This window comes from Anser brachyrhynchus (assembly GCF_964034855.1).
Source record: "Anser brachyrhynchus genome assembly, chromosome: 3".
Lineage (NCBI taxonomy): Eukaryota > Metazoa > Chordata > Aves > Anseriformes > Anatidae > Anser > Anser brachyrhynchus.
In genome coordinates this window covers 55,608,756-55,622,033 of record NC_137696.1, presented here as the reverse complement: position 1 = coordinate 55,622,033, position 13,278 = coordinate 55,608,756, and the positions used below count along the sequence as shown (strand labels likewise).

At 33.2% G+C, this 13,278-nt stretch overlaps 1 protein-coding gene across 2 annotated transcripts in view; it reads right to left on the bottom strand.

The window, feature by feature from the left end:
* The window catches only part of ADGB (androglobin), a 120,428-nt gene that overhangs the window by 26,648 nt on the left and 80,502 nt on the right, over window positions 1–13,278 (bottom strand). For both annotated transcript variants that reach the window (XM_080585377.1, XM_080585378.1), the window contains 4 exons: window positions 10,076–10,169; window positions 7,833–7,967; window positions 7,518–7,671; window positions 354–541 (listed from right to left, as the gene is read on the bottom strand). In XM_080585377.1, the coding sequence (XP_080441503.1) occupies window positions 354–541; window positions 7,518–7,671; window positions 7,833–7,967; window positions 10,076–10,169 (571 nt within the window). The remainder of the gene's footprint in view (window positions 1–353; window positions 542–7,517; window positions 7,672–7,832; window positions 7,968–10,075; window positions 10,170–13,278) is intronic.

The following is a 13,278-nucleotide window of genomic DNA, read 5'->3' as shown; positions in this document are numbered from 1 at the left end:
CAAAACCTCAATATTAATGCATGTTCAATTCCCAAAAGTAACATGCAATTTCAGTAAATGATATATGGATAAGATTTCAAGATTGAGCCTAGAGAAATGCAGAATACTGTTACTACAATCTTGGAACTACAGTCTCTGTACTTCATACCCGTTCTTCATTAATCAGTTGCAATATTTCAGAAAACACTTCCATTTATGATCTGTTAAACCTGGTATTGAGTGTTGATGGACCATAAAATTGAGAGGCTTGTTTTAACACCTTCCCATTCCAAGAATGAGGAAAGAACATACTTTTCTGTCACGGATAGTCCATGTAAAAGGCAGAATTTAATCATTCTTCTCTCAATATTTACCTGAACATTACATGTTTTTCATTGGGTATGTAATATTCCTTAATTTCTTTAGTAGAAAAGATGTTATTTACAGCCTCACGAGAGAGGAACGGGAGTGGACTATGAGAACCGATTAGCCGGAGCCTCCATCTTCCAGCTGCCACAGGCAGGTCACCACTACGTGCTTCAGCCATAAATGTGTATCCTTTCTGAAGAGGGAAAACAAGTCATTTTACTTATTACACTAATGAAAATGCAGTCTATGACTACATGGAACACATCACTTGTGTTAGGCTTATTAGAGTAATAAGATGTGCTTCATAAGCAAGAATCTTATTGCTTTATTATAGTCTAACTAAACATCTCTTATTACGGGAATTTACATTTGGCAAAAAGTTATAAAACAAGTCAATTACAATCTCATCTAACTTCAAACTTGGTCTTATTTTTGGGGAGGGACACAACCAACAACAGAACAAACCATACCAGACCTACACTCTTCTATTGCTGGGGAAATGTCGCAGAGTTTCACTCCTCAAAGATATTCTCCAGAAACTAGGCTTTAAGGACAGTTTGCATTAAGGTAATTATCATACAAAGTTGTTGCCATAAGACAAGACAATGCATAGTGTTAGTGCAAAATAAAGTAAAAATCCTTGGAAAACTTTCTGGTTGCCCTAAGAGAGCAAAACTCAGTTTGCTAGTGTACCTGTGGAAGGAGAAAAAGAGTAAGTATTGAAAGACAAACGTAGACTGTAAAACTGCGTTAGAGATACATAAATAAATGATGAAGTACAGATTCTTGTGAACAACACAAGCATAGAAGTCTTCACTGACGTTATAGGTAGGAATTTTAAACTAATTATTTACATTTTTACAGCGGTAATTATTTCTTATAATACACAACATAAATCACAGCATCCTTAATTAGACATAAATGATAAATATTTTAAGTAGAAATACTATAATTTAAAAAATAAAAAACAGAATAAAAGATTCCAATCCAGCATCAATAAGTTTGGCAAACTTAATTTTGAAACTATTAATCAATATCATCTATACATTTTGAATGAAAAGAGAAAAAAAAAAAAAAGCTGAGATTGTACTATTGATAAGAGCATTCTTCAAACTATTTGACTTAGATTTCTTGTTTCTTTCCCTGCTGCTATGAAAGGTTCTCATATAACGTCCTGGCTCTTCAGTTGTTTATGTTTTCCAGCTGTCTTGAACTGTTTAAACTATTAGGACTCTTTTTGTTGTTCCTGTTTTTCCTTTTCATTAGAACTATGCCAAATGACTCAAATCATTTGAGACTGCTCCAAAGAACAATACCCATATAGTTTTTTCACTTCTGAACTAACTACTTCAAAAAGTAGTTTGCTACTGCTGCCTAAATCAATTCTCACTGTAGTCAGTGAGAAACAACTATCAAACTCAAAAGGAATAAAGTGAAATATCAGTTGAAGACTTTTGAAATTCTACCCTTAATGACTTATTTCCCAACTGCAAATTCTCAGCACTTGGCATTGATATCATCACTCCTTTTCTAATCATCAATAAAGAGGGCTGCTTTCATCTCAGATTGGCACATATCACTTCTGAGAGGCTATTGATAAGGAAGAATATTTCACACGAGCTTGTCAATTTCAAACTGACTGGCACCTCTATTTACTTCAGAATATTAACCATAAGAAGAATTACAAGGTATAAGATATTCCCCCTCTCAGATGGGGTGGAATAAGACCAGGAAGAAAGGAAAAGCTATTTTGGAGAAGAGGAAAAGAGACTGTGACTGCGACTTTCTATCAACACTAAGATGCAGGAATTGAATTCTTTCCAGAAAAAAAAAAAAAAAAAAAGCATTACCCCATTAATACATGACTCTTATGTGACTTGAAAAGTTGATGCATTCTCTTTTTAATGGTATGTTGAGAAGAATATGAAATTTCACATTCTGTAGAAAAAAAAGAATTTCTAAAGAATATACCAGAGATAAAATATTCCCCATGGTTTTGCTAAGAGATTACTTCAAAAGGCTAACCTGTTTGTTTTTGCTTGCATGCCAAATGTAAGAAAGAAGTGTGCTCTAAAGTGTTGATCCATTTGAAAACTGCACAGCAATTTTAAGACTGTAGATGTTTTTAGCTCCAAGGGTGACCATAACTGAAGATGAGAAAACAGCTATTTTGGTAATTCATGCACAAGACATTTAGCAAAAGCTAGCAGACCTCACATATATGAAAGCATAGATAAACATAGAATGTAAACATGAAAATAACTTATTTCACTGATAAACCAGACATTTTTCCTGCTGGAGGTAGTGTGAAAGTAAAGGTGAATAGAATTTGCTGCATGGAAATATAGAGATCAGGTTCAATCTAAGGTTAATTTAATATTGTTCTCATTTTTAATAATTTTATTTCAAGTAAGACATTAAGTGTCAGGTTATTAATCTTATTTTTATGAAAATGCTGGTTTAATATAAAAGCATTTTTAGCATTATAAGCAAAAAATAATAAAAAATTCAACACATGATTAATGGACCTGATGCAAATTTACCTAGTCTTTATGAATCCTGAGAAGAGGAATATGGAGAAACAGAATGTAATTTATAAGGTCTCAGAATTTGATTTTATTTTGTATTAAAAAAAAAAAAAAGAAAAAATTAAAAAAAAATAAACAAACAAAATGAGTGTTACCACTTAAACAGCAAGGACAAGAAAAAGGGGTATAATAAGTCAAATGGTCAATGGCAATGTAGCCAGGGAACTCTTTTAAGTCCCTTCTTCAAATTCTCTGAACTAGTTATACTAACTTGTTATTTCAAACACTAAAATTTCATGTCCCACCCAAGAAGCGGCCCAAGTGAAATTTCTTTGAAAGGTTCTCACTCTCCTTTTGTTCTTCTGCTAAATTTCCGTTGGAAGAAATCAATACTTTCCAGTAAAAACAAACAAACAAACAAAAAAAATCTTGAAAAATTCTTAAGTAGGCCTGTGTTTTCAGGACTATCAAATAATAAAGGGTTACAATTTCAAGGCTTTTGAATTTTTTAGAATGAATGTAAAAGAAATGATTCATTATTTTAATTTGTGTGAACTGTAAGTCACTTTACAACCTTTTATCACTACTCGGTAATATCAACCATTCAAAACTATGATTCAGAAGAACTCACACATTTAAATATGTAATTAAGCACAAAGTTAAAAATCTTCACCATTCTAAACAAGTGAAACTCTGAGGGATATAGCCAGATATTCAAGTGCTGTCTGACAGCATGATGTACATGAAAAAAAAAACAATTTTTTTAAAATTCATATTTATAAAGTTGAGGTTCCATAATCTTCATGTTTGCCATAAGTATGCAGAAAATTTAGAACTGAGATTTAAAAAAAATGGAGTAGGCACTGAATAACGTAAGCAATAAGAAAGCAAAATAACTGAATTTTGCAGCTTGTAGGAACACCAAGTAATCATTAGTCACTACTGAGAATGTGAACTAATATACCCAGATAACTCCTATCTGATTTATGCTTCATTCTTAAAAATCTCCAAGAGACTTTATTCCATAATTAGGTTTCTTGTTTCATTTCACTATACCTGTGAATCAGAAAGGTTCTTTTTTTTTTTTAATATCACCTAAATTTATTTTTCAATTAAGAAAGGTGATTTCCTTATGTCCTTCAACAGCTAGTCAAGACAAACAACTGATCAGTGCCCTCAATTAGACTTCTGTTTTCTAAATTAAATATGTTGTCAGTAATGATTTCTTAACATCTTATCTTTGTTGCTCAGCTGAAGATTGAAAAATGCTCATCTCTATCATTTTTTATGATCTGTTCAGAAAATTTGTTTATAAAAAAAAGACAGTGGGGGGAAGAAAAAAAAAAGACAAACCTGTATCAAGCAGTTGAGAAAAAATGACTGTGGAAGAAGAAAATGTAATACAAAAATAAATAAATAAAATCTAAATAATGTGAAGCGGGTAGCTAGTTTATATCTAGATTGTAATATCTGCAGAAAGAAGACAGACGTTATTGCTAGTCTGCAGATTTTATTCTTCGTATCATAAAGTTCATTTCAGAGTTTCATTTCAGTGATTGAATGTATTCCAGGAATGACTCTGCAGCAGAATAATATCTGCTGATAAAATATCTATTTCACTCTGTTGTTAGCTGCTGATTCATAGTTTTGAAGCAGAACAACTAACTGGTAGGTTTATTAAAAAAAAAAAAAGAACTATATTAATATTGACATTTAGGAATTCAGGCATGCTGTATAATTTCTTGCTTGATGTATGACACTGTTGATTATTTTTTTTTACCAAATACTGTTAGAAAGAAAGGTAACAGATTAAAATAATACCACTTTATTCTGTGTTTTATGACAATCACATAATGCCTTGTCAAAATGAGAAATTCAGTAGCAGTGATTAAGAAATGTAATAAAAACAAGTACAAAAAATACAGCATATATGTACAATACTGTTTTAATATTGTTAAATCAAAATCCCTCTTTACTGATATTAACCACACTTAATTTTGTAAAATTTAAAGTCATGAGCTGAAAGAATAATAACTAAAATATCTTCTCTAATTATTAAGTGGAGAGGACTTCAACAAGGAAGAATAGGAGAAAAAAAATAAGCCATTTAATTTAGTTAATGACAGAATCGCTGAGGTTATTATGTGCTGTGTCCATGGGAAAAAAAAAATAAAAAAGGATTATAGAAAGTATCATGTGAGGGTAGGGCATAGGAAAATGAGCATTTCCAGTATTTAAACCATAGTACTGCATAGTATTGGTAAGATCTTATTTGGAATACAGTGCTCAATTCTGGACATCTTTATTAAAGAAAAGCACATGAAATGGGAGGACACTTGAGAAAAACAAATAGTAAAATTGGGGAAGTGGAAAATATGTCTTACAAGACAGAAAGAGACAGCTGTGGCATGCTAAATAGGATAAATGCTGAGATGAGATCTGAAAGAAATAATAAAATTTGTGATAGTTCTTTCCACAGCTCATCACTTTCTTGAAAGGCATTAAGTAGTGTTCAACACCGAGACTTCTTTTTGCATCCTGCCACTTGTCACTGTCGGATTCCAAACTGAACTTTGTTTCCCAGTAGAATACACACCCTACCGCTGAAGATCCCAAATTAGCTCTGAGAACTTGAAGAGCTTGTCTACAGCCCTGCATATTCCTCTAGCAGTAGCAGTCCTTACCTGTCACGTTCAGCCAGCTCTCACTACAAACACTATATAAAATAAGTTCATTCTTTTGGGGGCAGAGGTGAAAGTACGTGCAAGTATGGGTTGCAAAAGGATAAGAAAAATACTTCTATGGTGTTAGACTAACATCAGTTCCTTGCTATTGACAGATGAGACTGAGAAGGCCAAAACATGAACTTCTCTTCCCTAAAAAGATAAGCCATGGATAGTGTGGCTAACATAGTTAACAGTAGAGGTAACATTAAAGAGGTTAGAGGCAGGCTAGAATAGGGAAATAAGTGGTAAATGATTATATTAATTTTATTTTTAGGCCTGATGAACTTATGAACTGAATGACGATTAAATAACAGAATAAAACAATCGCAGGGGTTTTTATTTATGTTTCATAACTGATGGGGGAAAGGTAATGTACTTGAGGACTACAGAACTATGATGTTACTTTTTTAAAATGGACAAAGTTGCCTAGAAAACTATCAGACAGCATAGATTTAATGGCTGGAAATATTATGAAATAAATAATGAAATGAACCACTTGCAACCCCCTCAACAAAGTAAAAAGATTATTAATAGCAAAAAAGTCATATACCAATCAAGTTTCCTTGTATAGGAAAGCACATGACAGGAATGAAGGAGAAATGATAGACATCATATATCTTGCCTTGAGTAAGACACCTGACACTGTTTCTCTGATCATTCTTATAATTCTACAGAAATGCTGTCGTAATGAGGAAACTAGAGTGGATGTTGGATAACCACTTCCAAAAAGCACATATTCATGACCCAGTTTGGAAAAGAAGGTCGCAGTCAGTGAGATTTCAAAGATCTACACCTAGAACTGTTTTCATTCAATACTTCTGTTAGTAATGTGGATGGTGGAAGGGAAAATATATGTTTAATTAACTGATAACATGAAGCTAAGGATTGTAACTTATGTAAGGATTGTAACTTGGATTGTAACTTGTAAGGATTTTGTCTCCTTAGGAAGACAAAATAAGAATCCAAAGTTATTTTAAACCAGGGAAACAGTCAAAAAAAAAAAAAAGGCATTAAAATCAATAGTGAAATACAACATATTTAGTCAAGAACAATAAACTACAAGATTCAGTTCTTCAAAAAAGCACCTAGGGCTACAGCAGTATGAGTCAAAAATGCCGTTGCAAAAAAAGGGAAAGCATCGCAGCCAGATTTATAAGGCGAAGTAAGCCCACCCACAAGACATGTAAACTAATCATTTCTTGCTCATCATTTGTATGGCCTTCAGTAAATCCTTGGTGCAAAGCTTTTTGTGCTCAGAGTTGTACATCATAAACAAGAAACAATGAGAACAACTGGGAAGAGTCCAGAGGAGAAAGTAATCAAGAGCGTAGGAAACATACCTTGCAAGACTGAGCAAATTGTCATTAGCCTAAAGACAAAAAGGCAGGAGGAGGGGAAAGTGTGATACTTATTTAACTACATTTATTTATTTATTTCCAGAAGCAAATTACTCTAATGATTCTTAGAGACTTTGAGAGGGAGCACATCTAAAGCTGTATTTGGCATCAGCACTACAGTTATCATTAGCACCTGAAGAAGCATGTAATTTAATAATTGCAAGCATGCCTTATAAAAGGCTATTTGTGCCACATTCTTAGTTTGGTCCTTGAGTCTTCAAGGTTATCCTGGCAGGTGAACAGCATCAGCAACAGCAGCCAAGTTGCTCTTGATTAGCACAGCTCAGGGAAATTGGGTGATAGCCCCCCTTTAGAATTGATCAAAAATAACCAAAGAAAATTAAGACTATTCTTTCCACATTAAATTTAGCATGGAAGAAGGTCATTGACAGTCTGTTTAAACTTGCTAGTAAATATGGGTGTACTTCTAAGCAGAACGTTACAATTTAGCTGAAAATATCTACAGAATTCAGGCAATCATTATTAAAATACTTTCCGTCACCACTCTTCACATTTACCTTATTTTTGGGATAAACCTGAGGTGTCACTTTGAAAAAGACATGTGGCATTTCCTCCAGAGTGTCATTATCAACTACATGAAGTCTACAGGAAGGGATAGTGGTATACATCTTTGGCACTATAAGCATATCTTCTGGAACAATAAATATTTCCCTAAAATAAAATAAAAATTACATTCAAAATATTTTCACAAATTAAGTGATTTATGTAACATGTTTTAAAAACATGTTTATGTTTTTAAAACAGATTAGGAAAAACACAATGTATCAACATTATTTCCTCATAAGAATCATATAAGGCTGTATGAAACTCACCTAAAAATCACAAACCAAATATTTGGTGGCTGATCAGCATATGTTACAGCATAGTCAGCAAAAGAGACCTTACACCACTCATCTTCATAGCAAGGAAACTTTTCAACTGACTTACAGTTTTTTTTAAACATCTCTCTGGAAAGCAGAAAAAGAGATAAACATTTAAATCTAATGAGGAGGGGACATATATCTTGACTTTGACTTATACTAATCATAAGCAACACTGGTTTGCATCTGACCGTAAATATAAATGTGGTTATTAAAGGTTTTACTACTACTACTATCTTCTCTGTTAGTTATTCACACTAAAAATGTAACAAATCAGGTAGAAAATGTGCTCTTTAGGTTCAAGAACTAATAGCCTGTAATGGCTGATACTTACATACAAATATTTGTATCTATCAGTCTATCTATCAGTCTATCTGTGTGTACATTTTTTTGTTTTTATTAAAAATACATATATATCCGTAAGTATAACTTCCATTTCTTTATATTAAGCTGTCATCTTAAAGCTGTAGCATCATTAGGAGATTAAAAAATAAACATCTTTCTGGTGGTTTTTTTTTTTTGGGTGGGGAACAAGACAGCAATAAAAATAAAACCAAACAAATTTAAATGTGATTAAAATTGTTCCTTACATATAGGAAGGAACCTAAAAGAGTAACTTCAAAAGTTATTCTTTAGGCCAATAATCTTTTAGATGTTATTAAGTTCTATGAAATTAGAGCCAACCTGACCGGCACCTAACTGACACCACGAAGTTCTATTTATCATTTGTAATATCAAAAGTTAATGTTCCCAAAACATGTCCAACTCTTTCAATTGCTAAAATATTATCAGCCAAACCTGGACAATGGTACTTTGATGTTTTGTTATCCCTAGACAGCAATTAAAATTACACAAACTATCCTCACAACCATGCTTTTAGCAATGATAACAGTCAACCTTGACATTTAATTAAGATGAGCCACAGACTGGATCCAAATATTGCCAGAAGTAGTTTAAAGCAGGATGCTTTGAAATCTTAGTCCACAAAGTTTTGCAAAGGTTCCTTCTGCTACTGATAAACACCACGCTTGGACAGCCCCAGATTTGTGAACTCCTTGAAAATTACAGTATGGACAAATATAGTGAGCTTCTCACCAAGAATGTGAGATGTATAATGACAAACAGATGGTAACTCTAGCTTAATCTAGTTTAGGACATTTTAGACCAGTTGTTTGTATTGTAAAATGGTACTGCTTCTGCCCTGTGGTATGTCTGGGGTTCGAGTATGGGGAAAACTTTTACCCTAACACTGAACTCCTGAAATTCCTGCATGTAACTTTACTGGCCAAGGTGCTAGATTATTATATTAAATTCAGTTGTTCAGATCAGTTGTTTATATATATGTATTTCAAAAAATAATAATAATAAAATCATAGTAACATGATTTTAACAGTCAAATACATCCCCTGAGATGATGCCTGAGAATCAGTCCCATATGTTTTAAAAAGATATACCCCCATGTGAGTGTTCCTCAAATTGCTGGGTTATATGGAGTGAGGATTTGTATCCACCGCCAGTAATTATTGCTAGTTTTCACTCCTCAACCTTAGCAGAGCTGGTCTACTGCTGGATTGGTCGTGTGAACACTTGCAGAGATAATTTTTAAGGACTTTGTAAAAATACATGATCCCCAAAGGCAGTCATGCTTGAAAATGATTTAAGAAACACTGTTGAAATTACTGCAGCTATCTTTGCAAAAGCTGTTATTAAATATCAGGGAACACAAACACTTTCTTTCAAGCAAGTGCTGCAAACAGAGCCCCCAGTGATATAAATTATGCTAGAATTAGCCTTTCTAATGTCAGTCATGATTCCTTAAAATGAATCAGAAGCATGAATCAAAAGGTTTCTTTAAATCATCTGGATAGATGTTTAATCAAAGAATCAGCATCAGATTTATACATATGAAACAGCCTACTGGATATTAAAAAAAAAAAAAGTACAGAAGAATACAGATAATATTCTAGTTCAAGCTGTAGGAAAAAAACCCTCTAGTAACATCCTTACCTAGTGATTAGAAGTGATATAGTTTTATTCAAGTAAATAAAGCACACAGAATAAAGCAGAGCATGTCTTCATGGAAAGCATCTCATCCTTTTCAACAAAGTTTAGTACATTTATTTTGTGAAACAGCAATTTATGGCAATTCTATGGAACTGGCACCAATAAAATAGTTGAATTGATAACTTCATTACCTTAACAGTATTACAGCACACTGTTCAAAATTTAACTCAATTGCAGTCCACAATTTTTGCAAGGTTTCTTTGACAATAGTGTTTTCTTTAGTACCTAGAAATAATGAAATAAGTTAGAAAAATGTATGTAGCACCTACATTTTTATTGTTTTTAATATACACCTGCCAAATACTCATGAAAAACCTTACTTGCACAAATTAATTTTCTTACATATCATTAGAACCTTATTTGGAATTTTACAGAGGTTTCACAGAGCTGATAACTACTTTTTCCTTTGATAGAGGAAAACTTCTTTATCATCACCTTTGTACTTTTAGTACTCCTACAACATCAAAAATGATGTGACTAATATTTTCTGATTTACAGACCTTCACCATAACATGTTGCATTGATATGAGATGATTTCTGTCCTCAGAGAACACACTGTTTAGCTCTCAGTAGCAATTATAATACTAAGAGGCAGGTACCTAGGCAATCTGTGAAGCTAAAAAGAAGAGAATCAAACAGCTCTAGGGGATAATTCACCCCACCCATGCCTGATACCTCCCAGATGACAGCCTGTCTTTCCATCTGAGGATGTCTACTTCCATCTGGAGAATGAAGATGAAGACTAGGCAACTGTTTTAGACCTCTAACATTTAACTTTCTAAGACTAAAGTTATGTGAAATCCTCCTTTATTGCATAAACAATTAATGAAAAAATAAACAAAACAGTAAGAAGATGGGGAAAAAGTTACACTTTACCACAATGACAAGTAAGGGAGAAAAAAAAATAGATAGTGGCAAAAAAGAGAAGAATAGTATGACAAAAAAAAAAAAAAAAAAAAAGGCCAAACAGCAAAGCACTGTAAAGAAAATACCTCAATTAAAAGTAGCAGTGTAGAGGTTAATCAGGGGAAGCTAAGACATTATGGAAAATTAAAGAAAGGAGTTGAGGTACTCATATATAGTTAAAAAGATAAAACTCTAGAATCTGAATCATCAAAAGAGCAGATTCCAGGCTCTGGGATTTGTAGGAGTTAATACAAGTGAAAGCTTACAAGAACTCCTAATTTACAAATGGCACTTTTTTATAAATTAAGAGGACACTAGACTACTTGGTGGAAAAGCTTAAGTAAGACTGGGTGCAGGTGATAATCTGGGAGAAAGCTGGCACTAGATTTACTGATGAGGAGTTGAAAGTTTGGAAGATAACTCGAGTAGATCAACAGGTGCAGGTAAATATACAAGAGAGAGAACCCTAGCAATGATGCTAGGTCAGGAAGGAATTTCTAGCAGACGGGGATGACTTAGTAAAAGGTGACCATGTATCTCAAAACAGAGCAGTTTTCTTTGTCAAGATCCTCAGACATTCATATACTGTAAGGCTAGAAGGTATCTTTGTGATCTGACTTTCCATATAACTGCCTGGTTAACATGTTAAATGCTGTTTCATCACATGTAAAGAATTAAGCCTTTTTTGAATTGGATGTGTATTTTTGATTTTACAATTTTCAGTGATGAAAACCCAATACAACTCTTGTTTTATTCCGGTAAATACCTTATACTTTTTAAAACAAGTACCTCTTTTTCTAGTTTGAATGTGTCTGGATTCAACTTGTAATCTTTGAATCTCAGACTAAAGACCTCATTAACCCTTCAGATCTCAGACTAAAGACCTGTTTGCTATCAAATTCCTTTTCTCATGTGGATACTTACAGATTATAATGATGTAATTCTTAATCTTCCATTTTGTCAAATTCAAAACTAACAGTATACAAGTACAAGACCCTTCTTTAATCATGATCCTTACAACTCTACCCAGATCCGGTCACCTATCTTTCTTCTTGGATTGCAGACACTGCAGCTGGACACAGTAGTCCAACTAAGATGATAGAATTGCTGGCTAAGAAATGTAACACAAGTCTTCAACTGCTATGTAAGATACCTCTATTTACATACCTAAGAATGAAGCATAGCATCAGCATAACATCTTTTGAACACAGGATCAGCCTTTGATGCTGTGTTCTGCTGATTATCCATTACATTCCTCAGGTGCTTGTATGGACTTGTTGGGAGAGGAATTGTATTTATTCACTATCAGTCTCTCCTACACATTGCCCACAGGACACTGAAATGTAGGTAATGTGACTCACAAAAGAGTTTCCAGCAGAACTGTAACAGCCTGTCATAAACTGGGTATCTGACTAGGTTTTTTAATGATGATCTCTGGCTTCAAATAGAATGAAAATACAGAGTTATGACCGTAGAAAGACTAAATTTAGATTGGCTAGACTATGAATGCTCCAAATACTTCATCAATATCATAATGCTGTTTGAAATGGTTATGCCAGCTTTTATAGAATTATACATGATACATGATTAATAAGAGTTTTTCTTTATGTTCTCTGAGCTGAAATGGTCATGGTTTGTGGAGGTCCTCTTGAAGAGAGCTTTTCTGCCTCCCCTAAGTGTGCTCTGAATTCAAATCTATGAAAAACAAACCATAATGATCCTCAGAAGCACACAAAGAAAGGATTTTAGGCCAAAGCTTAGTTGGATTTGTTGTTTAAGATCTTTCTCTCTCCCCATCTCCGATCACCTTTTCTCACTTTTTCACTTGTACACTCACACCACCTTTTCCTACTACCTTTATCAGAACATTTCTTTAAACCAGTTTAAAATCATTGGAAATACTAAACTCTGCCAATGACATTTAGGTTTCTTAAAGCCTAAGTTCAAATTGTTATTTGCTATACACATTAAAATAAAAAACAAAACAAAACAAACAAACAAAAAAAGACCAAGAAAATAAAACACAAATACACATGAATGTACAGACTGAGAAACTCTCCAAATGTATTACTTTATTAATTTCCTTAGGATTCTGTCATCACAGGTGTCCATACACATTTTCCTGTAATTTCTACTGTATGTCTCATCACAAATCAACATGACAGTGTTAAAATATAGTTTAGAAAAACACAGACAAACCTACTTGTTGCAATGATGTAAAAGAAGGACACATACATATTTAAAACCTTTACTTGCTTTTGTAGAAAATAAACATTTAACCCAGCTCTAAGCTAAAACTATCTTAATGTAGATTCTGCTTTAATATTTATGGAAATCAATGGCAGTTGTCTTACATTACTTTTTAGAATCATATGTGCTAAGTGGCTAGGTTGAACACTTCATAGATTTATATGAGATTATTCATTGA